This window comes from Astyanax mexicanus, chromosome 19 (assembly GCF_023375975.1).
Source record: "Astyanax mexicanus isolate ESR-SI-001 chromosome 19, AstMex3_surface, whole genome shotgun sequence".
In the NCBI taxonomy this organism is placed as follows: domain Eukaryota; kingdom Metazoa; phylum Chordata; class Actinopteri; order Characiformes; family Acestrorhamphidae; genus Astyanax; species Astyanax mexicanus.
In genome coordinates, this window is record NC_064426.1 from 10,859,418 (window position 1) to 10,881,669 (window position 22,252).

At 36.9% G+C, this 22,252-nt stretch overlaps 2 protein-coding genes across 2 annotated transcripts in view; one reads left to right on the forward strand and one right to left on the reverse strand.

Moving 5' to 3' along the window:
• The window catches only part of dnaaf5 (dynein axonemal assembly factor 5), a 65,718-nt gene extending 63,870 nt beyond the window's left edge, over window positions 1-1,848 (reverse strand). Inside the window, exon 1 of the mRNA XM_022666225.2 lies at window positions 1,281-1,848. Within this exon, the coding sequence (XP_022521946.1) occupies window positions 1,281-1,818 (538 nt within the window). The 5' untranslated portion in view covers window positions 1,819-1,848. The remainder of the gene's footprint in view (window positions 1-1,280) is intronic.
• Window positions 1,849-4,911: 3,063 nt separating this feature from the next.
• The window catches only part of prkar1b (protein kinase, cAMP-dependent, regulatory, type I, beta), a 149,186-nt gene continuing 131,845 nt past the window's right edge, over window positions 4,912-22,252 (forward strand). The window contains exons 1-2 of the mRNA XM_022666224.2: window positions 4,912-5,042; window positions 7,672-7,868. Coding sequence (XP_022521945.1) covers window positions 7,689-7,868 — 180 coding nt within the window. The 5' untranslated portion in view covers window positions 4,912-5,042; window positions 7,672-7,688. The remainder of the gene's footprint in view (window positions 5,043-7,671; window positions 7,869-22,252) is intronic.

The window sequence follows — 22,252 nt, forward strand, 5'->3', positions numbered from 1 at the left end:
TTAGAATTTTTTATTATTATTTATTTAAATTGACATTTGTCAGTTCCTAATAACTACGTTTAGAGCAGTATTCCACAATCCTGGTCCTGAAACTAACTTTACATGCACATTTTGTAGGAGCTAGTTAACGAGCTGGTAAGTTGAATTAGGTATGTATGGAGATGGGGCAGTAATAATGTACATAGCAGGGGGACTGGCAGGATATAACTGAGGAACACTCAATTAGAGTAAAGCGGTGGTTTCAGCTCTTATACTGGGGTACTCTTGCCTTGCATATATGTGCAGTTTCCATTTAAATGCTTTTTCTGCTTTAACACACCCACTTTAAAAGGCCACTAAACCCCCTGACTTTAGCTACATCCACCCTCAGCTCAAATTTGAAAAAGGCTAAAAAAAATGGAGGGGATAAATTAGATGAGGCACTGGGTGATGTATGGGTTTAGAGGAAGGGCAGGATGGAGAGCTGATTGGCTGAGCTGCAGCAGCAGCAGCATGCCTCTGATAGCGGTGAGGCACAGAGCGTTGGATGTCAGCAGGGGGCCAGCAGGTATTATTGATTTTCTGATCTGCGTATTGTGGACACATCACCTTCACCTATAGCACAGTTGAACCTGTGAGGGTGCTGCACATGCAGAAATTACCACAATAAAAACGTTTTTGAAAGGTTAGGAAATGTTAATGATAACTTTAAGCAGGAATGTTATGTTTCATTACTTCAAAGAAACACATTTTAGCTATTAATGGAAAAAGATATGGATTAGGGTTTAGAGAGCATTTAACCTATTTGTAGGCTGTGAATGGAATTATTAGCTAACTCGGTTGTATTAGGTGTTGGGAACAGAGAAACCACAAAAATGTGCAAAGCAGCAGCGCTTCAGGGCCAGGGTTGTGAAGCAGTACTTAATGGATTTAGCAGGAAAATAAACTTTGCTTTAGTTAGCTAGAAAGCCCACCGGCTGAAGACCCTTGGCTTGATGATGGCTACCATGGCAACCAACGACAACAACAGACCACCATCATCACAACGTCTAAGCGTCCACAGCAAAGCTAACTGTTAGCTAGCTTGATAGCTGACTAGCTCAAACAAATGACTAATTAAGTCAGTTTAGTCGAGTTTATTTGTGTCAGTTTAATTAATACAGTGAAACATATCAAGCTCTGTTTTATTAAGTTGGGTTTATTAGCTGGGTTAGCTAACAACTTTATATATGCTAGCTATTAGCCTTCCAATATTAGCAAGTTAGCTAGCTAGCCTCTCAGCAGCTAGCCTGGTCACTCACCCGGTACACAGCGCGCGAACTGTATGGTGCATTTACAGCTCTCTCTCTTAGCGTCAGGAAAAGGGTCGGTTATAGTTCTCTGCAGGATTCTGATCATGTCATCCAGGTACGGAGCGAGTTTCCGCCCACAGACCTCCACAACCAGGCAGAGCAGCTCCAGCATGGAGAAGCGCAGCTCCTCGGCCGGCTCCAGGATCTCCTTGCCGCCGAGCCGCTGAGCCAGGCAGGGCATTAGGTAGGGCAGAGCCTGCTCCGGCTCGGGCACGGCCCTGATAAAGTCTGTGATGATCTGGATAGCGGTTTCTCTGCATTTCTCCGCGGGGTCTGACACACACTTCAGCACAGGCTTTAGCAGACCCCCGAACACCTCCTGCAGCTCCGAGCTCGGCAGCGCATTATCACCCACCGTCTCTCGCCGGATTCGCTCTAGCGCTCGCGCCCTGCTGCTCTTGTTGTCCTCGTTCAGGCAGTTCAGGTATCGCGCTAAAGATCTCAGAACATCAGCAGCAGCAGCGCGGTCCTGCTCCTCCGCCGCCATAACTGCACACACGTGCTGAAGAGTCCCTGGTTGCTATGGGAAACCAGCAGCACCACGACACAAACATACCGCTTTCCGGCATCTTCAGCTGCACTCGTGAGGGCACTCCTAATGGCGGAGAAGTGCAGAACAGCTGTGATGAGTAGTAAAGCAGGATAAACATGCTTTAACATTCACTCATTTTAAACATTACTCAAAACTTTACCTTATTTTTTCCCCATATAAGTGTTTTTGTTGATACACCTGAAAAAATCACTGTACCAATACTAGTACACATATCCCCATTCACTGTTTTTTTTTTCATTTATTTTCTACATTATAGATCAATATTAAAGACATATAAACAAGTAGAGGACACATAGATGGTGATTTGAGGTGAGTTGGTATGAGCTGGAGCTTCACAGCATGAAGAAAAAGCAGTAGCTATTGTTTAGCACCTCTAGAAACTAATTCAAGACGCTGAGAAAACTATTCCTTGTAAAAACTACTCCCTCATGAAGACACTGAGATTAAAATACTAAGATCTGTCCTCAAAGATAAATGTGGATATGAAAAGAATCTAATGTATAAAACATATTCTGGTTTGTTTAGCACTTTGTTTACAGAATAGTTTCATATCTGTGCTTTATATATGTATGCTTTAGTGTCTTAAATATGTAAAATGTAAAATAATGTAATAATGAAAAATAATCATAAAAAAGAAATATATATATATATATATATATATATATATATATATATATATATATATATATATATATATATATATATATATATATATTTAGATACAAAGACACAGAGCAGTTTCTGGGTATCCAAAGTGGTTACTATGGTGTTGCTAGGTAGGCTAGTGTTGATGCCAGGCTGGTGCTAGGGTTCCACTGTATGTTTACTAAATGGTTGTTGTGGTATATTTAGTGGTTGTAGTGGTTGCTAAAGCTGATTTTAAGCCTGATTGTCGGTTGTGGCAAGTATGTGCTAGTTGGCTCTGGTCTGCAAAGTCTGGTGCAGTCAGAGCTGTCTGTTGGAGTAAAAGTTGTGTAGTGCATGATGGGCTGAGACTTGATATTTAGCCTCAAAAACACATCCGGCTTCAGTCGCACATAATCAAACAGGTTTGATTTTTTGGCCTGATTTTGGTTGGAATCTGGTTCAACAATTTTACAACTAATGTCTAAACCAACTCCATCAGCATCCATTAAAAACAGCCCTTTAGGAGTAATTACAGCCTGTTTTCAAATTGTATATTAATTTCCCTCTCCATCAAATAGCATTAAATTTTTTTTATTGTTTTCTTACCTCCAGCTCTTTGTGTAATGTGCAGAGACTATGTTGACCCCATCCCAACACACCCCTTTACCCAACAACATCAGAAACAATGACTGCAGCAAACTCATGCACCACCATGTTGGCATCTGAATCTGCTAGTTAATGTACATGGTGGTGCCAGTGGCACGAATCTGGTCATGTAATGTATTGTGCCCAGTTGTGTAGTGTGAGATCTACGTATATTGGCTTCCCACTGATAATGCAGTGACCAGCAGCAGTTTGAAAAGAGGCAGTGGTTGGCTTTACATTTGCCGCAAGAGGTATGTTCTCCTCACCCTCCAAGTCTTGGGGGCATTACTATTGATGAGACTGGGTATCAGCATTCTTAATTGCTGTGAAAATGGGGTAAATTTGAAACAAATAAACAAACGAAAAAGAATTGCTTGGCCAAATAAAAAACACTCAAGAGTAAAGACTGCTTTTAGGTATAGGTTACATTGTATTTTCATCTGGATGACCAGCATTTCACACACTTTAACCATCAAATACTAGTTTACACCATCTGAAACCAGCTACCAGCAAAATACTGACCTTGAGATGGAGTTTTTTTGAGTGTATTTTTTCATAGTTTTAAATACTACTAAAATCCTAATATTGACTTTTCAAGTTGTTTATGCACCCCAGTAAACCCTGAGTGTTTTTCAGAACTGAATCAGATCTGAATGAGCTGTTTTTTGACTGTTCAGGGACTCATGATGTCCCATTAATCCTCTCAGGACGCTCAGCCCCTTTTATAGCTCCCATCGCGGAGACCAAGTGCAGCATGCATCAGAGAGCCTCGCGCTCTAATCTTCTCCAGGAATGCGAAAACGTGCGTAAATAAGCCGGATGACGCAAACTGACTCCAAGTTCAATAATATAAACACATCACTGAAATCAGATCTCCACTATCTGGTCCACCCGCTATATAAAACATAATTTGCTAGATGACATTTGATCAGTATTTGTGTTTTTAAAACACGTGATCGCTGCATGTGTGTTTCGGAAGCAGAAGCAGCTCTGGGGTCGATCACGGAGATCTATTATATTGACGTCACTGCAATCGACGCAGCGCGAGGCGAGGGGAATCAACAGCAGCGAGGGGATGTTCGGATCAGTTTGAGAACCGATTCTGTTCCGACTCTGTGGACTGTATGTTTCAATGAGTGTGATTGTGCATGTCAACTTTATTTATTTTAAGCCTGCCTCACATATAATGTTATGATCCTGTGAATAATATATACAATAAAATCAGAGAGCAATTACGGTTTACAAAAAGAAAAAAATAATTACAACATTGTTTTGCAATACTTTATAAAATTAATGTATAACCTTGAAAACATTTGTACGGATGGTAAATAAAAACATATATTTAAAAACATTTAAAGCAGCATCAATGGTGTGCAGATGCAATAAAAAAATAAAATAATAATAAAAAATAAATACAATTCTGTCCTGACCTGGTGCCAAGTCACACACAAATTTAGTTGCAACTACAACGCAATTAATATATTTGAATCAAGTTTTCTTAAACATCTTAAAAATCTTTTTTTTTTTTTACAATAAAAAATAATTATTTTAATAAAATAAAATATCTTAATAGATTCAGTTGTGGTTCGATTATTAGTCAAAGGTATTCAGGCTTTATTTTAACACTTGCATTGATGTTGAATGCTTTTATATGATTTAATATTTTTTAAGGATATTAAATAATAATTTTTACTATAAAATGTGGGTGGTGATAAAGATTCAACTCTGACTCGGTTCCGAGTCGTTTGACAGAATCGGTTCACAAGAACGAGTCAGACGTCGCTAATCAACAGCAGCAGCAGCAGCAACTGCCAGCCTCCAACATCCGCCGTCCACCATCACCTTCAGCAGCGCAGAGTCTCAGCGCTTCTCTCCTGTGATTAACGGTAAGAGGAGGCAGATTAATGCAGGAGAAGCTGCTTCAGAACACCCACTCGTGATGTTGATGTTATTAAATGTGATGAATCACAGCGCTGTTTACGTAGCCCGTGTTTATCTGCAGAATATCAGCAGCGGAAATATCAGCCCGCCGGTAAACAGGTGATGTGTGTGTGTGTGTGTGTGTGTGTGTGTGTGTGTGTGTGTGTGATGGGGCTCATCTTCAGCGCGGTTATCTGGTCAGTGATGTTAAAGGCTGGGAGTGTTTTATATGGGGAGGAGAATTGAGAGGTTATTACAGCAGCTCCAGTGGTCAGTCAGGAGCTTTCACTGAGAATCAATGGCGGAAGTCAGAGAGGATGCCCTACACACAGCACAGCACAGCAGAAGGACGTAAAGCTGCTGGATAGGAATTGTTTAGGTTAATATTATAATGTAATAAAGCTCTGTAGACATAAACAAACATTCTATATATATATATATATATATATATATATATATATATATATATATATATATATATATATATATCAGCAGCTTTTGTTTTTTTGTTTGTATTTTAGGTAATTCTATTGTAATTTAAACAGTAGTTTAAAATTCTATGTGATTTATATATATATATATATATATTATATATATATATATATATATATATACAATATTTTGTTGTTCCGCGATATCTCAGTATTGTGATTATAGATTTCTTAAATGATACAACATGTCTTATTATGTTAATATTGCCCTCTTTGTGTATTCAGGATTAGAGTAAAATAAATGAATAATATTGGGTAGATATGATTAGCTTCTGGTAGATATAAGGGATGCACTGAATATTTGGCAGCCAACATTTTTTGAAAAACAACACTTAAGCCCTATCTGGACAGGATTCATTTCTCAAGGGGTCCTGGGGTAATTTTGTCTTTTATGGGGCTCCTCTGTGATTTTAGTACTGTCCAGAACAACCATGTACGTGTTTTCTTAAATGTCCTCTGAGAACATTACAGGCTGCATTGCCTACTGTTTATCGCTAAACTAGTCCAGTAATTTTAATCCTGTCCGGAGTCACATCTTTAAGTTATGTCACCTAGCATTTAATAAAATAGCTATTTGTCTACTGCTATGCACCACAATTACACTTTGGGCGCACGTTTCCATTGAGATCCACGTAAACACAACAGTGAGTGGAAATAGATGTAACCGAGAAAGCCAGACAACTCACTGGTCCTCCTGTTTTTCAATTTAGGTTGATTAATTTATGCAGTAATGAAAAAGAAATGAAAATACTTTCAGTCAAGACATTTCATTTCGGTGCATCCATAGTAAATATGTCATGGAGAAAGATAACCGTGTGTATTATTTTGTGTCAAGCAAGTTGTTGCAAGAAATGTATGGTTTATTTAGAATGTGACAGTGCATATCCTGTTATGTGACTATTGTGAAAACAAATGCCAATGCTAAAACAATATACTGTGTCTATGGAGATACACTGCCTGGCAACCTGGAGAAAGTCTCCACCTGGATTTAAGTAAGTAAATTATGTGGGGTTGCTGCTACAGTTGGTCTACAGTATGTGCTGAAAGAATGAGGTCAGCTGACTACCTAAATATACTGAATATAGACCAGGTTATTCCATCAATGGATTTTTTTTTCACTGATGACACGGCCATATTACAAGATAACAATGTCTAGATTCATGGTGTTGGAATGGTGAAAGAGTGATTCAGGGAGCATGAGATCATCATTTTCACACATGGATTGTTCACCACAGAGTCCAGATCTTAACCTCATTGAGAATCTTTGGGATGTGCTGGAGAAGCTTTGTGCAGAGGTCAGACCATCATCAATGCTGCTGCAAGATCTTGCTGAAAAATGAATAAAACACTGGATTGAAATAAATCTTGTGACATTGCAGAAACGTATTGAAACAATGCCACATTGAAAGTGTGCTGCTGTCAAAGCTTAAGGCTGTCTAATGAAATTTTTTTTGGCCAGGCAGTGTATTTATCTTACATTCCATTAAAACCCAAAAGTCAGAATTTCCCAATTACAAGTGGATCTGAGGTTCAGAGTCCAATATGGCTGCACGGCCATAGTAGTTTTTTGATATTACGTAGTAGTAATATCAAAAGCATTAGTAATATAGTTACATAATAAATAATATAGTTTATTAACACTGTCTCATTAAATCAGTTGTACACCCAGTACTGTCCATCTGATATCTATGGACATGTTTACATGGTCTTTGTATGCTTAGTTATAAATACTGTATAGTGCGTTATTATCAACTGATATTAATAACACTGCTAAGCTAAGACAATGCTAACAATGCTAACAATTAACTTGACTGTAAAGCCTAGCTAAAACATCCGAGGTAAATGGTATTCAGCATTAGATTTGAATCTTTATCATTGGCATCATTAAAGACCTCCAGGGAGGGTCCAATTGAAATGTACATACTCACAAGAACCCTCACAAGAACCTCTGTAAATGTCACCTGAATGTATTCTGTGTTCTTCTGGATGTCATGAGTAAAGCTGATATTATGCAAATAACCTAAGGCAACCCAAATGTTTCTTGTCTTTTACCCCATCTACCCTCCCTAACCTAAACCCCACCACCATCACCACCACCCTGCAGCAGTGATAGGAGATAAGATGGCCACCTCCTCCACCTCCTCCAATCTGGAAGAAGATGAGAGTCTGAAGGGCTGCGAGATTTTCGTGCAGAAGCACAACGTCCAGCAGATCCTGAAAGAGTGCATTGTGAACCTGTGCATCGCTAAGCCTGAGCGTCCTATGAAGTTCCTGCGGGAGCACTTTGAGAAGCTGGAGAAGGTGCGTTCCTCAAGCTCTGCTCGTTGTTTTGTGGTCTTCTGGGTTTGATGTGAACACGTTCATGGTATGCTACGCTACTGTTTGGTTTACATTTTGTTGTTTGTACCACATTCTAACACAAGAAGAACCAGTGCTTGTGGATTGTGTTCTCTTACAGATATTGATATCTTACTTTTGATTATTATGAGCTTGTGACCGAGTGGTGGTGGATGTGGGAGGATTTTTTTTATAATTTTATATATATATGAGCAAATATTTGCTTAAGATTTGATGTTCAGCCTGACATTTGTTTATACAGTATATGTTGTAATTGAGAGGAACGTTCAGGAGACGATGGGCTACTGTGCTGCATTCTATTAATTATAATGCATTTAAAACACTCTACATATAAGTAGACCTGTAACAATAGTTAAGTTCCTATTATATGTTTTCATCAAAAATAGTTGTTGTTGCAGACCTATCTGTCAATCGGTCTTTCTGATTTTTGCATCAGCTCAGAAATCTGATTGAACAATTTTTCAGTAATTCAGAATTGCAAACATTTTTTTTCACCTTTCTGATTCCTATTTCGTCTTTTTATATCTAAAATATAATTTAATCCTCAATCCCATGGTTCAGTTTGTATTCTTTGCATTGCTTAAAACAAAGGGCTTATTTTCATCTCATTGTTTTATATGGCATATTGTTTGGGTGTAATGCTGGTTGTATCTGTTTTAAGCTTTCAAAATGAAGCTTTGTTATTGTGGAAATGCTTCTCAGCCTATGTTCAGCTTTATTTGGGTCTGGTAAACAGGTGCTGAAATTGGATAGGACGGTCTGATAAAGAATATCATGATTGATGATTGTGATGATTGTGTTGGTGATATTTAAAGGATTCAGAATCAGCACAGCTGGATAAATCCATAATCCAGATGTATTTTAAAAATAGGGAAGAATAATTAAATCATCAGTACAAGCCTGATACATTTTTGACATGTTTATTAGTTCTACAGAACAGCTAATATGCTGCAAAATCTTTTCAAAATCTTTTTTAAATTGATTTCCCTGCTTTTTTAGGCCTACATAAGTAGAATAAACATCATTATATCCAAATCATCACAGTTGAGTGAACCATAGCATCCTAATGCAAAGTTCTAATTTCTTTTATAAACAAAAAATCGAAATCATCATCATGTGACCTAAATAAAAAGGCTCAGGTATTGATTTTAACTTTCCTACCTTTATGCTCTGACTTTTTAATATTTTCACTTGCACATATCAAGCACAGCTCCCTCTAAGCAAATTATCTGAATATCTAAATGGGATAGCAACAGTACAGAGTGTGTTAAAGAAGTGACACACTGTGGAACTCAAAATCAGATTTGGAAAACGAAGAAAGAGAGAACTGTTTATATGCTGGTAAGAAAGGTAAATCAAGCTCCCATGTGACGTCTAAGAACCTGCATGGAATTTAGAGGATGGTGCCCTGTTCTACTGTGCAGTGTTTTTGCACAAACATAACCTTCATGAAAGAGTTTTACAGAATAAAAATATTTGCCCATAATTAGCAAATGTACTCAAGGCTGGAGTAAAATTAATTATAGCCGTAGGATATCCTGGCAAATTATAACAATAAAAAACAAATCACAATTTATTTACCATATTTTTTCGCACTATAAAGCGCACTGGATTATAAGGTGCTCTATCAATTAATGTCTATTTTCTGGTCTATTTTCATACACAAGGCACTCTGGATTATAAGGTGCTTTATTTTTAAAGTCAAATGAGTGCTGGAGGTTAATCACCACAGATTTCTCTCCTGAAAACTGTTAATTTGAGTAAGTAAAGTGTTTCTGTTTATTTATAGTAAACTTAGATTTACATATTTCCACTAAGGCTAGTCAGACAGAGCTACACTGAGGAGCCCTGAGTGTAAGCTAGGGCGATATTAGCTCTTGGTTTGTCACATGTAGCTTGTTTTAACATGGTAAACAGAAAGGCTACAGTTCACCTCTGAAAAGCAAAATAACTAACTAGTGCTTAGTGCGCTTAGTGGGTAATAATACTGCTCCAGCAGTGCTAGACGGGATTTGGAGCAGGCTACAGGCTGAAAATGCTCACCTTTGAACGACAAAAGTGCTAGCGCTTAGCGCAGTTATCAGCTAATGCTAATACTGCTCCAGTCTCAAGTCTCGGTGCTAGAGAGCTAACCAAAGAACTAAACTATAATGCAGTGGAGTGGCTTTATTGCTCCTTTCAACCTGACTGGTAGAATTCATAAGATGGATGTTTTAGGGGAATTAAAGGATTTTTTGTGCACCTTATAGTGCGAAGAATACGGTAACATGATATTGCATGTTTATTGCTTACATTGCAGTGATGATGCAGAACTGATAATTTGCATCCCCACAATATTGGAATCATAGTGGATTCTGTGTGTGTGATTTTGCCAGGCCCTGATGTAGCAAGGCTACATAGGTCACTACGAAACCACTGGTGAAAAATTGTGTGTGTTTGGGGCCATACTGCCAAATGCATCACAGTAGATTGTTTTTCAGTTTTCTGACTTAAAAAAACAAAAACACTCAGTAATGAATTTATCTTAGAAAACAGTTAGCATCCAAGCTAACACCTTTACTTTTGGGCTGTTAGCTAGCATTGAACTGCTAGCCGCATTTCTGTGTTCTGAGGTCAATAATTAAAGACTTAAATAAACTAGAGCCATAAACATTAACCATTAATTCAGCTCAGAAAACAGTTAGCATCGGCAGGTAGCAGTTAGCCACTATTGCTAAACACCCTTTTTTGGCTTAGTAAAGTCTGAGGGCAAATAATATAAATTAAATGACATATAGTAAAATATCTTTCACTGTATTGACTAAAATAATTGACTTAACTAAGAAAACATTTGATTAAAATATGTCAAATTCTGTTTATTTGCATCTAATTTTAAAGTGTTTTAAGCAGTGATGTTATATTTTATTATTACCGACTGCAGCTCGCCTTTATTTATTTATTTTTTCCTGACTCCTGAAAATTTGTCTGCAACATTGAAATCACTTGAAAATTGTTTGGTGTAAGGTCGATATTAAACTAAAAAGTTGTTTGATTTGATATTTTTTAAAAATGCCAAAAACAACACAATTACTTGTAATGTGAGAAAACCCAGCGTGTTGAGGGCTAGAGATAAGGCTCAGTTTAGTCAGTTTAATCAGTTTTTCTGTAAGTGGCATTAGCATTAGCTAACTAACTAATGAACCTTTAATGGCTCCAGTCTTTAACTGAATAAGCTAGTGAAATTAGCGGTTGGCTAAAGTAAAATGTTGTTTGTTTGGAAGTATTTTAGTTTGGAAATGCTAAAAAAACAACACAGTTGTAGTGTAATTAAAGCCAGTGTGGAGATATGGCTGTTACATGAAATACCTGTTTAATCAAGCATCTGCAGAGACTTCATGTGAGGGAATTATTCATTTATGCTTTTGATTAAAGTAATTTAAGCATTAAGATTAAAGTAATCACAGAGACTTAGCTCACTTTATATTATACTTTAGTCTTTAGTGGAAAATGTTTTATTTTGCAGCCTGTTGGTGTATTTGCAATCCAGCTATAATCTCTTATATAAATTGCTCTGGAAGGGTTTAATTTCAGTGTATTTATGTGTGTTTTTTCTGCTCTTGTAATGTAAGAACTTTTGCAGTGAACTAATACCTGAATGTTCTGGTGGTGTAAGACAGTTCAGTAGAGTAAAGTATAATACATAATAATTGTGAGAAACAGCAGGCAGTTGTACAGAATAATTTGCAGGAGAATACCATATAATTTGCTGTTTGTATAAAATAAATGCACAGTTTGAACAAACGGTTTTGAGAAATTCAAAAAAGCAACAGAGAAAAACTGTTATATATGCCTTTTTTATTTTCTGAACTTGATGTCTGTAAAAATCAGAGGTGGTGTCAAAGGACCTTAACGCTGATGGGGTGAGTGACCATAACACTTGAGGTACAATCTGGCTATCACACTTTAAGTACACTTAGATAGACTGTCACTTCATGTACACTCTGATTGGCTATTGTATCTTGGGTACAAATCTGCTTGGCCACCACACTTTAAGTAACTTGGATAGGCTGTGTCATACCTAAAGTACACTGGTTATCACACTTTAAGTACACTTGGATTGGCTGTTATTAAAAAAAATACTTTGGCTATCAGCTTATCACACTTTAGGCGAACTCTGACTGGTTTTCACAATTTTGTTACATTCTTGTTGGCTTTCAGTCTTTGCACTTTAATGACTGTCACACTTTAAAAAACAATTGTATTGGCTGTCGTACTTTATGTAAACACTGATTGGCTATCACACTTTAGGTAGGATTAGCTTTCATACCTGCACTCGGACTATTACACTTAAAGTACTTTGAGTACTATGATCAGATCACTGGTTTGAATCTTAGTCATGCTGCTTGCAATCAGCAGTCTGAGTCTGAGAGAGCACTATTGACTGTGTGGGTAGATGGAGCTCTTTCCACATCACTTCCAAGGTGAGTCACTGCACTTTCCTCCGAGTGCACTGTCTACTCAATAATGCTACATCAACAGCAACTGGAAAAGAGGTGGTGACTGACTTCACATGTATCAGAGGAGGCGTGTGCTGATCCTCGCTCTCTTGGTGTTGGGGACATTGCTAGTGATGGGGGGAGTGCAGCTGAGTGGGTGGGATTATCGGCATAGCTAAATTGGGGAAAAAAAGTGGAATACAAGAACAGCACTACAAAATGAATGATAAACAACATAATGCACTATTTCTGTAATAGGGATTGGACACAGCTTTAGATTGGTTGTCATACCTAAAGTTTTCATTCAGGTAAAGTCTGATTGGCTCTCAGTTACACTCTGGCTGTCAGGTGCTATGGGGCATTTTTACACCTGTGGTTCATTTCTCTGGTCCAAATCAGTTGATGAGTTAGTTCACTTAAAGAAAGTAAATACAACTAGAATGTTCTGTATTCCAGAATCCAGCACGTATATGTGCAGTGTGAATCTGCTTTCTCACTGAACGCTGAAAATGTCAATGTTTTTATTGCGAGCAGATGTCCACGTAGTAAACAGGACAGACTGAACTTCTGGTTATACCAGCGAAACCATCTTTTCAATACAACTTCGCTATAACCATCGACTCTCTCTCACGATAAAAGGTTGCTAGGAACCTGGGTGTTCTGGTTGATGACCAGCTCTCCTTCACGCACCATGTGGCCTCAGTTGTTTGATCCTGCCGCTTCACGCTTTATAACATCAGAAAAATTCAACCATTTCTGATGCAAAAGGCCACCCAACTCCTGGTACAAGCAGTTGTCATCTCACACCTCCACTACTTAAATGCCTTACTAACTGGCCTCCTGGCCTGTGTAGTAAAACCACTCCAAATGATTCAGAACGCAGCAGCAGGTCTGGTCTTCAACCAGCCAAAATGGGCACATGTCACCCCACTGCTCATTGAGCTCCATTGGCTACCAGTTGATGCTCGCATCAAATTCAAAGCTCTTACAATCGCCTACAAGGTGATGACAGAACAGCTCCTTCCTACCAGCATTCACTCCTGAAGGCTCCTCCCAGCCGCTGCGCTCCTCCAATGAACGTCGTCTCGCTTTACCAAACACAATCCACACAAAGCAATCCAGACTGTTCTCATACAGAGTTCCCCAATGGTGGAAAAAAACTACCTTCTACTACCAGATCAGGAGAATCTCTCACTATCTTTAATAAACTCCTGAAGACAGAGCTCTTCAAAGAGCACTTACTCTCCTAACACCTCTAACACACTAACTACTTCTAACCTCATTTCCTTCTTCCCCTCCTTCATTCCTCTATCCCATTATTTCCCTTTGACCTCCTTTAGGCCCTGTCTAAGGATGTTTTTACCTTTAACTTCTATTACTTTTGTACTTCATTATTGGACAAAAGCGTCTGCCAAATGTAATGTAATGTAATGTAATTTAATGTAAACAGTGTTGTGTGGCCACGAGCAGTGAATGCGGCACTTTCTACATTCAGTGTGTAAACAGCATGGATCAGCAGTAGAGACAGCATGTGTTCATATCTGTGGTAATTAGTGTTATCTTCTTAATATATCAGATTAAACTGCACCTTATCAGCAGTTTAGCTCAAATAAAATATATGAAAGATGGGTCGAATCGAGACCGGATCACTTTTTTAACACAAACAAACCACTCAGGAGTTTGTTTAGAACCAGACAGAGATCACCTCCTCCAGTTGGTCTGGGTGTGGTTGTTTTGGTCCAAACCCGAATGCGATGATTTTACACCTGCTAAAACAAACTGCACCAAGAGTGCAAACAAACTAGAGATTGTTTTAATGAAACCAAATAGAACTGGTGTGAAACCGCCCTAGGTTACATTTTGACTGACAATAACATTTCAGGTTCACTTGGATTTGCTGTCTTAGAATTGATTATCACACATTATCACACAAGTTTGATTGGCTGTAACAGTTTAAGTGCACTCTGGTCTGCTTAAAGTCTTTATTTACACGTTCATTGGCTATAGGAACACTTCAGGAGCACTCTGTTTATCTATTGTATTTCAGTTACACCTCGACTGGCTATCGCACTTTAGATATCGATCATTTGGCTGCTGTGCTTCAGTAACACTTTGGTTATCGAACTTTAGATACAGTGTCTTGGCTATAATGTGTCAGTGCATTCTGATTGGCTGATGTACATCAGTTAATCTTTGATTGCCTGTGATGCTTCAGTGCACTATAATTGACCATCACACTTCAGTGCACTCTGATTTCAGTTACTGCCTGATTGGTTGTTGCGTTTTAGTTACACTATGATTGGTTGTTTGGCTGATGCACTTCATTGCACACACCTGATTGGCTGTCACTGTTTAGATGCACTCCAGTTGGCTACCATGCTTCAGTTACACTCTGATTGGCTATCCAGTAGGCTTGCGCTTAGTACTTGATTGACACAAACGATTCTCAATTCTATCTCTATGTCTTTTATGTTAGACAATTTAAATGTCTGTGCTTGCTTCACCCACAGCTTTAAGGATGCACATTAAGAGTTCATTGGGTTCTGCTATCAGGGCTGCTGGCTTTCAGAGGCTATCTACACACAAGTCTTATGAAAGTCACATCAGTCACTGAGTTAGCCAGAGGTGCTAATAGCCTCACACACACTGTGGAGACATGAAATGGGTGCTAATATTATCTCTCATCATGCGCTTCTACAACAATGGGCTTTTCATACTCGCTCTGACTGAAGAAGCAGCAGTTTTGGTCATTAGTTTTTCTTTGGTGACCACAGATAAAGGTAACGTGTGTTTATCAGATGACACCGGAACAGACTGTGTTTGTGTGCGTGTGTTTTGTGAGTGTGATCAGTCATCTGACTGAGCGTCTGAATGCAGTTTAATGCTGCTTTTGCTGACCCAGTTGCATGATAATCTGAACTGCATGCTCTCTCACAAAAACACTCTCTACTGCTCTCTCTATCGACTAGCTCAGTAAGTAATGGTCACTATGGCTACCACCTGTATAAGTAGAACTGGTGTGTGTATATACCTTATCATATATGTCTTATCAGTTGATTGATCACCTAGGAGCAGATTATAGTTCTATAATCTATAGGGGTAGGGGAAATTTTCGATTCTTAAATGCATCTCAGATACATGTACCTTATGTTTCGCAAAATAAGATGCACTGGATTATAAGGCGCACTATCAATAAACATCTATTTTCTGGTATATTTTTTATTCATAAGGCGCACCAGATTATAAAATGCATTATTCAAGACTAGTAAGGAACAGGGGTGTTGCCATGTTTCCCTTCAAATTAAGGTGGTTAAGTATATAAGTTAAGTAAAGTTAAGCTAAGTAAACAAAATTGCCAGGGCAATATTAGCTAGCGTTTCATACTACGTAGCTTGAAGCTACAGTATGGTAAGACTCGCCCTAGAAGGGCAAAAAGAGCTAGCTCTTAGCGCGGTTAGTGGCTAATGCTAATTGTGCTCTAAACTGAAACTACTGTATAATGCTGTACTTCAGCGGCGTGGCTTTACTGCTCTTTAATACCTGACTGGTAGACACCATTTGATTTCATTCTCTTACAGTGAGCTTTGGAAAAATTACTTATTTACTTCCATTCTTCTCACTGTAAGTGGTGGCAAGATACACTTTTCGTCCTTTTCTAGGTTTGTTTGTCACTGTTCCAGAGGTTTTAAACTTTTTGATGATGCTCTTCATGTAGATAAGAGCATCTGCAGATGAGAGGCTGATTTCTTCTAGTCATTTCCTGATTTATGAAGGTCGACACTCATCTGCTTTAGTTGAATAGTGGTTCTCGTATCTTTCTCATGTTTAAGAGTGGGTAAGAGAAATAGGCCTCTGTGTAACGCCATTTTTATACCACAGGGAAACAGGAAGTGATGAAATCCTTATTAAAGGTTCCTAGATAATTTGATCCAATTTATAACCTACAGTAGAAATTACATAAATATTTCAAATACATGTATTTCCAAGAAATTGTTAAGGGTGCCAATAATTGTGGTACAGGCCATTTTTATGAAAAATAATTGTTTCTCAGTCAGGATTTTTTTTATTCATTTGAGTTGAAGGTTGCTTTTTTCTATATTTTTTGTAAGATTATGTTCCTGCAATAAAAAATATATATATTTTAACACATTTTAACTAGCAGTGACAAAAATGACGAAGGGCGCTGTAACAAGGATTTAAATCATTATCAAGTATGAAATGCCAAATATAATCTTATACACATATTCTCATATTTATCTCAAAATTTTTATTTTATTTCAAAATGCTATTTCGCTGTCTGGGGAAACTTCACCTAAATGGACGGTCTTCTAATGAATGCATTCACCCATTATTGACCCAGATGTGCAGATACACCCACACACAGCATGTCTCATCCTTGTGGAGAAAAATGTCAATAAAATAGGACTCTCTGGAGCAGATGAGCATTAACCTATTTGTCCCATGCCTAATGCCATTCATGGGATGGAGGTGTATAAATCCCCCCGGCAGAGAGCTTTGGGCAGTGAAGCTGGGGATGAGGTGGGGTAGTGATTATCCAACATTTTAAACTCACTAATACAAGTACCCTCGTTGCTCTATGCCATCACATCCTCATAGCAGTACTTCCCATATGTTGACATTACAATGGGTCAGTTATGATTAGACCATTACACACATATGAGTGTATTTGTGTGCAGATATGTTGTTAAAATAGAAATTTAATAAAATGTTCTAGTTCTTACTCACAGGAGGCCAAATGCACAGCATGTCTCACCATTTGAGTGTGTGTGTGTGTGTGTGTGTGTGTGTGTGTGTGTGTGTGTGTGTTCGTTACCCAGAGTCATTTTGTTTTCTAATAATGTGAAGTTCTCCCATTGGACCAATCCATTGTCTAAAAGATCTCTAAGGAAAAGCACATATGCTTTGGCTTGTCTCAGCCTCTGTAGCTAATGACACATTTAACACACACTATTTTAAGTAAATGTATACTACACAAATACTCTGGCTTTTATAACATAAAAAACTATTAAAAATATGTGTGTAATTAAAAGGTATGGGTGCACTAAGCACTGCAGTAATGCTGTTTTTAAGCCTGCCACAATAATCACACTATCTATGTCATGGACATCAAATTAATTATTTTTGATTTTCTCAATATTGCACATTGTGTTTACTTGCATGATATAACATAAACAAAATAAAAATATTGCTAAAAAAATAGAGTTAAGATCATGAGAAATGGGAGAGCAAATAAACACAACTGCAGTTTTGTAGGTCGTGTTTATTTATTATTTATTATTGATAATGCAATTTTCACAACAAGCCTAACGCATGTATTTTGTTCTTTTTAGCCATTTGTCCTTGTGGTTTCCTGTCTGCGAGAGGTAATCATGTAACAGATCACCCTGATTAACTTTATATTTTATACTGAAATACTGAAAGTAAATTAAAGTGAGTTTTAAAAGATGTATTGCATTGTTAAACAAAAACAGTGATATTTGAGAAGTGAAATAAAGTTTATAGGATTTACAGAAAGTGTGCAAAAATTATTTAAACTAAATTAGGAAAGTACATAAATTTAAGCTCCCCAACAGAAAAATCAATATTTAGTAGATCCTACTTTTGCAGAAATAACAGCATCTAAACTCTTTCTATATTTTCCGATAAGAGTCTGGATTCTGGTTGAAGGTATTTTGGATTATTCTTCTTTACAAAACATCTCCAGTTCAGTCAGGTTTGATTTAGGTTTCTGAACATTAACAACCCATTTTAAATCAAATAAGATGATCATTCCAGAAGTTGTTCTTGTTCCTCTGCATGAAGGCTTCAGTAGATTGTGAGCAGTGTTTAGTGTTTAGGGTCGTTGTCTTGTTAAAGTATCCAGCTCTGGTGCAACTTCAGCTTTCTCACTGATTCTTGAACATTGTTCTCAAGAATCTGCTGATATTGACTGGAATCCATGCGACCCTCAACTTTAACGCACACTTTATGTAAATCCTATAAAATTCATTTAATTTCTCAAATATCACTGTGTTCTTCTGCTATATGAGAACTAAAATTACTGATCCCAACAACCAATGATTTATGAAGAAAAATATGAATATAAAGATGAATAGTAAGGAAGTGCTTTTATTTTCTTACTATACATCTTTGCCACCAATCCATCACAGGACCCATGGCTTGAATTTAGTATAAAAACTGTGGATCATTCATAAAATGTTACTCAGCAAAAGAGACAAAGAATATATCAGAACACAAGTCCTACTGTACAGAAGAGTGGGGAGATTCCAGCTACAGGAACTGAAGACTTTTAGCAGCAAAGTGTTAGTAAGCTGTGATTTCTATCTAAGGTAGTGTTACTGAGAATGAATCCACATGTATCTGGATATTTTTAAGGTGGAAATTTCCCTCCACAGAAAATGGCTAAATTATGGGCAACATTTTTCATGAAATATTGCTCAGTTTCAATCAAAACTAAATAATTCTGATATTTACAGAAATAATATAAAAGTCATAGAAAAAAGACTAACAATGGCTACAATTGATATCTTTACATTCAGTCTTCTGACAAATAAAATGGCATATTCATGTAATGCACACTGTTATTGTGAACGTCAGACAGATGCTATAATAATACATACTGAAATATTGGAAATGTGTTTAAAAATTCTATGACTGGTAATAAAGCATTTTCTCTTGATCCATCACTTTGTATAGCCAGATGGTACCTTATAAAGAAGGACAAAAACACACCATGAAGTAGGTAGAAATCACATACAGTATTACATATAAAAAACTAGAACACTTAGATTCCGCAAGTAGTGAGTGATGCAAGTCGCAAAATGATGGATTATAAATCTTAATCATTGGCGTAGGAACCGGGGGGGAATATTGGAAACAGGTGGATTTGTCCCCCCCAAAAATTATATCGTTTCGCTCAGATCAGCTGTACTATTAATGAACAAAAATTCATTTAGTTAACTAGTTATCTAGAACCCAGATGTAGTGGATAGTCAGAATTTAGTACAGTACTTTATGTTTGTAGTTTAAAGCAGTTTCTTAACCCTGATCACTGCCCCAAAATTGTGTTTTCCACCTGATCCAGCTGATCAGCTAATAAACAGTCATTTACTGAGTTTACTGAGTTTAATCATGTATATCCAGCAGTGTATTAGACACATCATACCACCACTTACTTTATTAAATGTCTTTAAAGCAGAGAAAGCTCTAGAATATGTAGAACACTGTTAATATTCAGTAGAATATGTAAGAACAGGGTTCACAGTAAGGCCACATGTCCTGACGTTTATAATTAAAATCTTTATGAAACGTAAAGTTACATTCTTTTACATAAAAGGACACCAATCTTTAGAAGAGCTCTTAATAGAAAAATAAAAGCGTAGGATTTTTTTTAAAGAGTGGAGAAAATGTAAATATACAACAGAATTGACATGCCAATACATGATTATAATAATAATAATAATAATAATAATAATAATAATAATAATAATAATAATAACCAAATCTGTTATATTATTTTAAATATTAGGTGATAACTGATCAGTTTTGTCATATGTATAGGTATATGCATAATTTTTTCTTACAACAGTAAATGTAATTTGAAGTAACATGTTTAGGTTGTAAAATCACCTTGTTAACTAATAAAAAACAAAATACAGAAACAAAATTATTATTTGTGATTAAAAGTAATTTCCACAAATGTTGTTCTAAGAAACTATAGGGTGGGCTTGGGTTCATATTGGCAAATGTGTCCCCCCCAATATCAAACCTGCTCCTACGCCCTTGATCTTAATAGAACATATTTGTAAAAGAATAGTATTTACATATATTTATTTATATATTTACAGTACCAGTCAAAAGTTTGGATGCACCTCGTCTCAATTAATGTGTTTTTTTTTTTCTTCATTTTATGATTTTTTACATTGTAAATTTAATATTAAAGACTATATTAAAGCTATACAGGAACGCATGCTCTAAAATAAAAAAAAAGTGTTTAACAAACCAGATTATATTTTATACTTTACATTCTTATAAGTATCACATTTATCTTTGAGGACATATCTGCACACTCTCGGTATTTTAATCACAGTGTCTTCATGAGGGACAGTCACCTGGAATAGTTTTCTCAGTATCTTGAAGGAAGGAGTTCCTGGAGGTGCTGAACAATAGCTGCTGCTTTTTCTTCACGCTGTGAAGCTCCAGCTCAGTTTTGTTTATTACATAATTCCATGTGTGTTTTTTAAATTGTATGTCTGTAATATTAATCCACAGTGTAAAAAGTAGAGAAAGAAAGTAAATAAAGAAATAAAAATATATATATTGAATGGGAAGGTGTGTCCAAACTCAGCAAGGTGCCCAAAGTTCTTCACAGGCCACACAGATGATTTTGAGTTTTAGTTTGTATATAGTTTTAATGCTACATTTTGTTTTGCTAAATATTTTAAGCTTACTTTTAAAATTGACAAAATGTGTAATTTGGCAGAGGGTGTTTAAACCTTTGCGTAAGACTGTGATATAAATATGTAAAATGACCCTTTTGCCCTGTATTTGTAAGCGGCTTACAGGCTCTCTCACTGATAAAGTGTGACCAGTCTGAGTTGATTGCTGTACAGACAAGAAATAGGTCAGTAGTTTTCATTTTAGGCCTGCATATTAAAATGGTGATGTTCATTTTTAACACATTGCGAGACTTTACAGTGATAAGTTCATTAATAAAATGATCCTATTATAATCATTAGGAATTCATTCAGAATTTATTCACATTTCACTGGCAGTGGTCTTTAAATTCTGTTTAAATTCTAAACTGCGTGACTGATGAATTTCATTTTATTTACCCCAAATTAGAAAAGGTGCAAAAAAACTAAAACAACAAAAAACCCTTCTACATTTTATTTTAATGCAGACAGTATGAGCTCAATGTAGTTAATGTATTATTTGCTTAACTTAATTACTGTAATTTATTAATGTACATTGTCAGTCAAAAGTTTGGACACACATTTTCTTTACATTTACAATTAATACTGAAGTCTTCCAGAACACATAAAGAATCATGTAGTACCTTAAAAAAGTGTTAAACACACCAAAATACTCTGTGAAGCATTTAGGTCAGGGGTCACTAATAGGCGGATCGCGATCCGGGTCCAGACCCAAACGTTGTCCAGTCCGGACCCAAACCGATAAACTACTGAGAAGGATTTAATTCTCACCGTGTTCATTTAAAGCAGCGGAGCGTTTATTGTCTTCATGGTTTACGTGCTTTACAGCGCAGTAAACTTCCTGACCAATCACATGTGCTTTAATATCACCAAACTCTCACCTCTACCAATCAGATCTGTGCAGATGCGAGAGCGCGGAGCCACACAGGCAAAGCAGGCAGTGAGAAATGGGAGAATAAAGCGAGAAAAGCTAATACAGATGGTGCGCACCAGAAAAAAAAAACATTAAAATACTACAGTTATAAAACATATTAACAGTAAGTATTAATGTTACTTGGAGGAATTAAAGAGAAACAACCGAGACAAGAGTGCAAAATATTCCACTTTACTCCACCTGATCAGAACCTCAGCAAGAAAAAAAAATCCCTTGCTCGCAGGCGTGCTCTCTCTGCTCCCGAAACAACCCTACCTCAACACTACGGCAACCCCCAGGGGACAAAAAGCATTGGCAACTCCCCCCATCAGTTTTACCCACAAAATAATAAGGTATGCTACAGTAATAATATTAAATAAAATAAAACTACTGTTTAAAAAAAAAGGTGATATGTTGGCCACGTTTAGCAAACATTTCTCCATATATTGTACGATTTATCATTCATGTAATTATCATGACAGG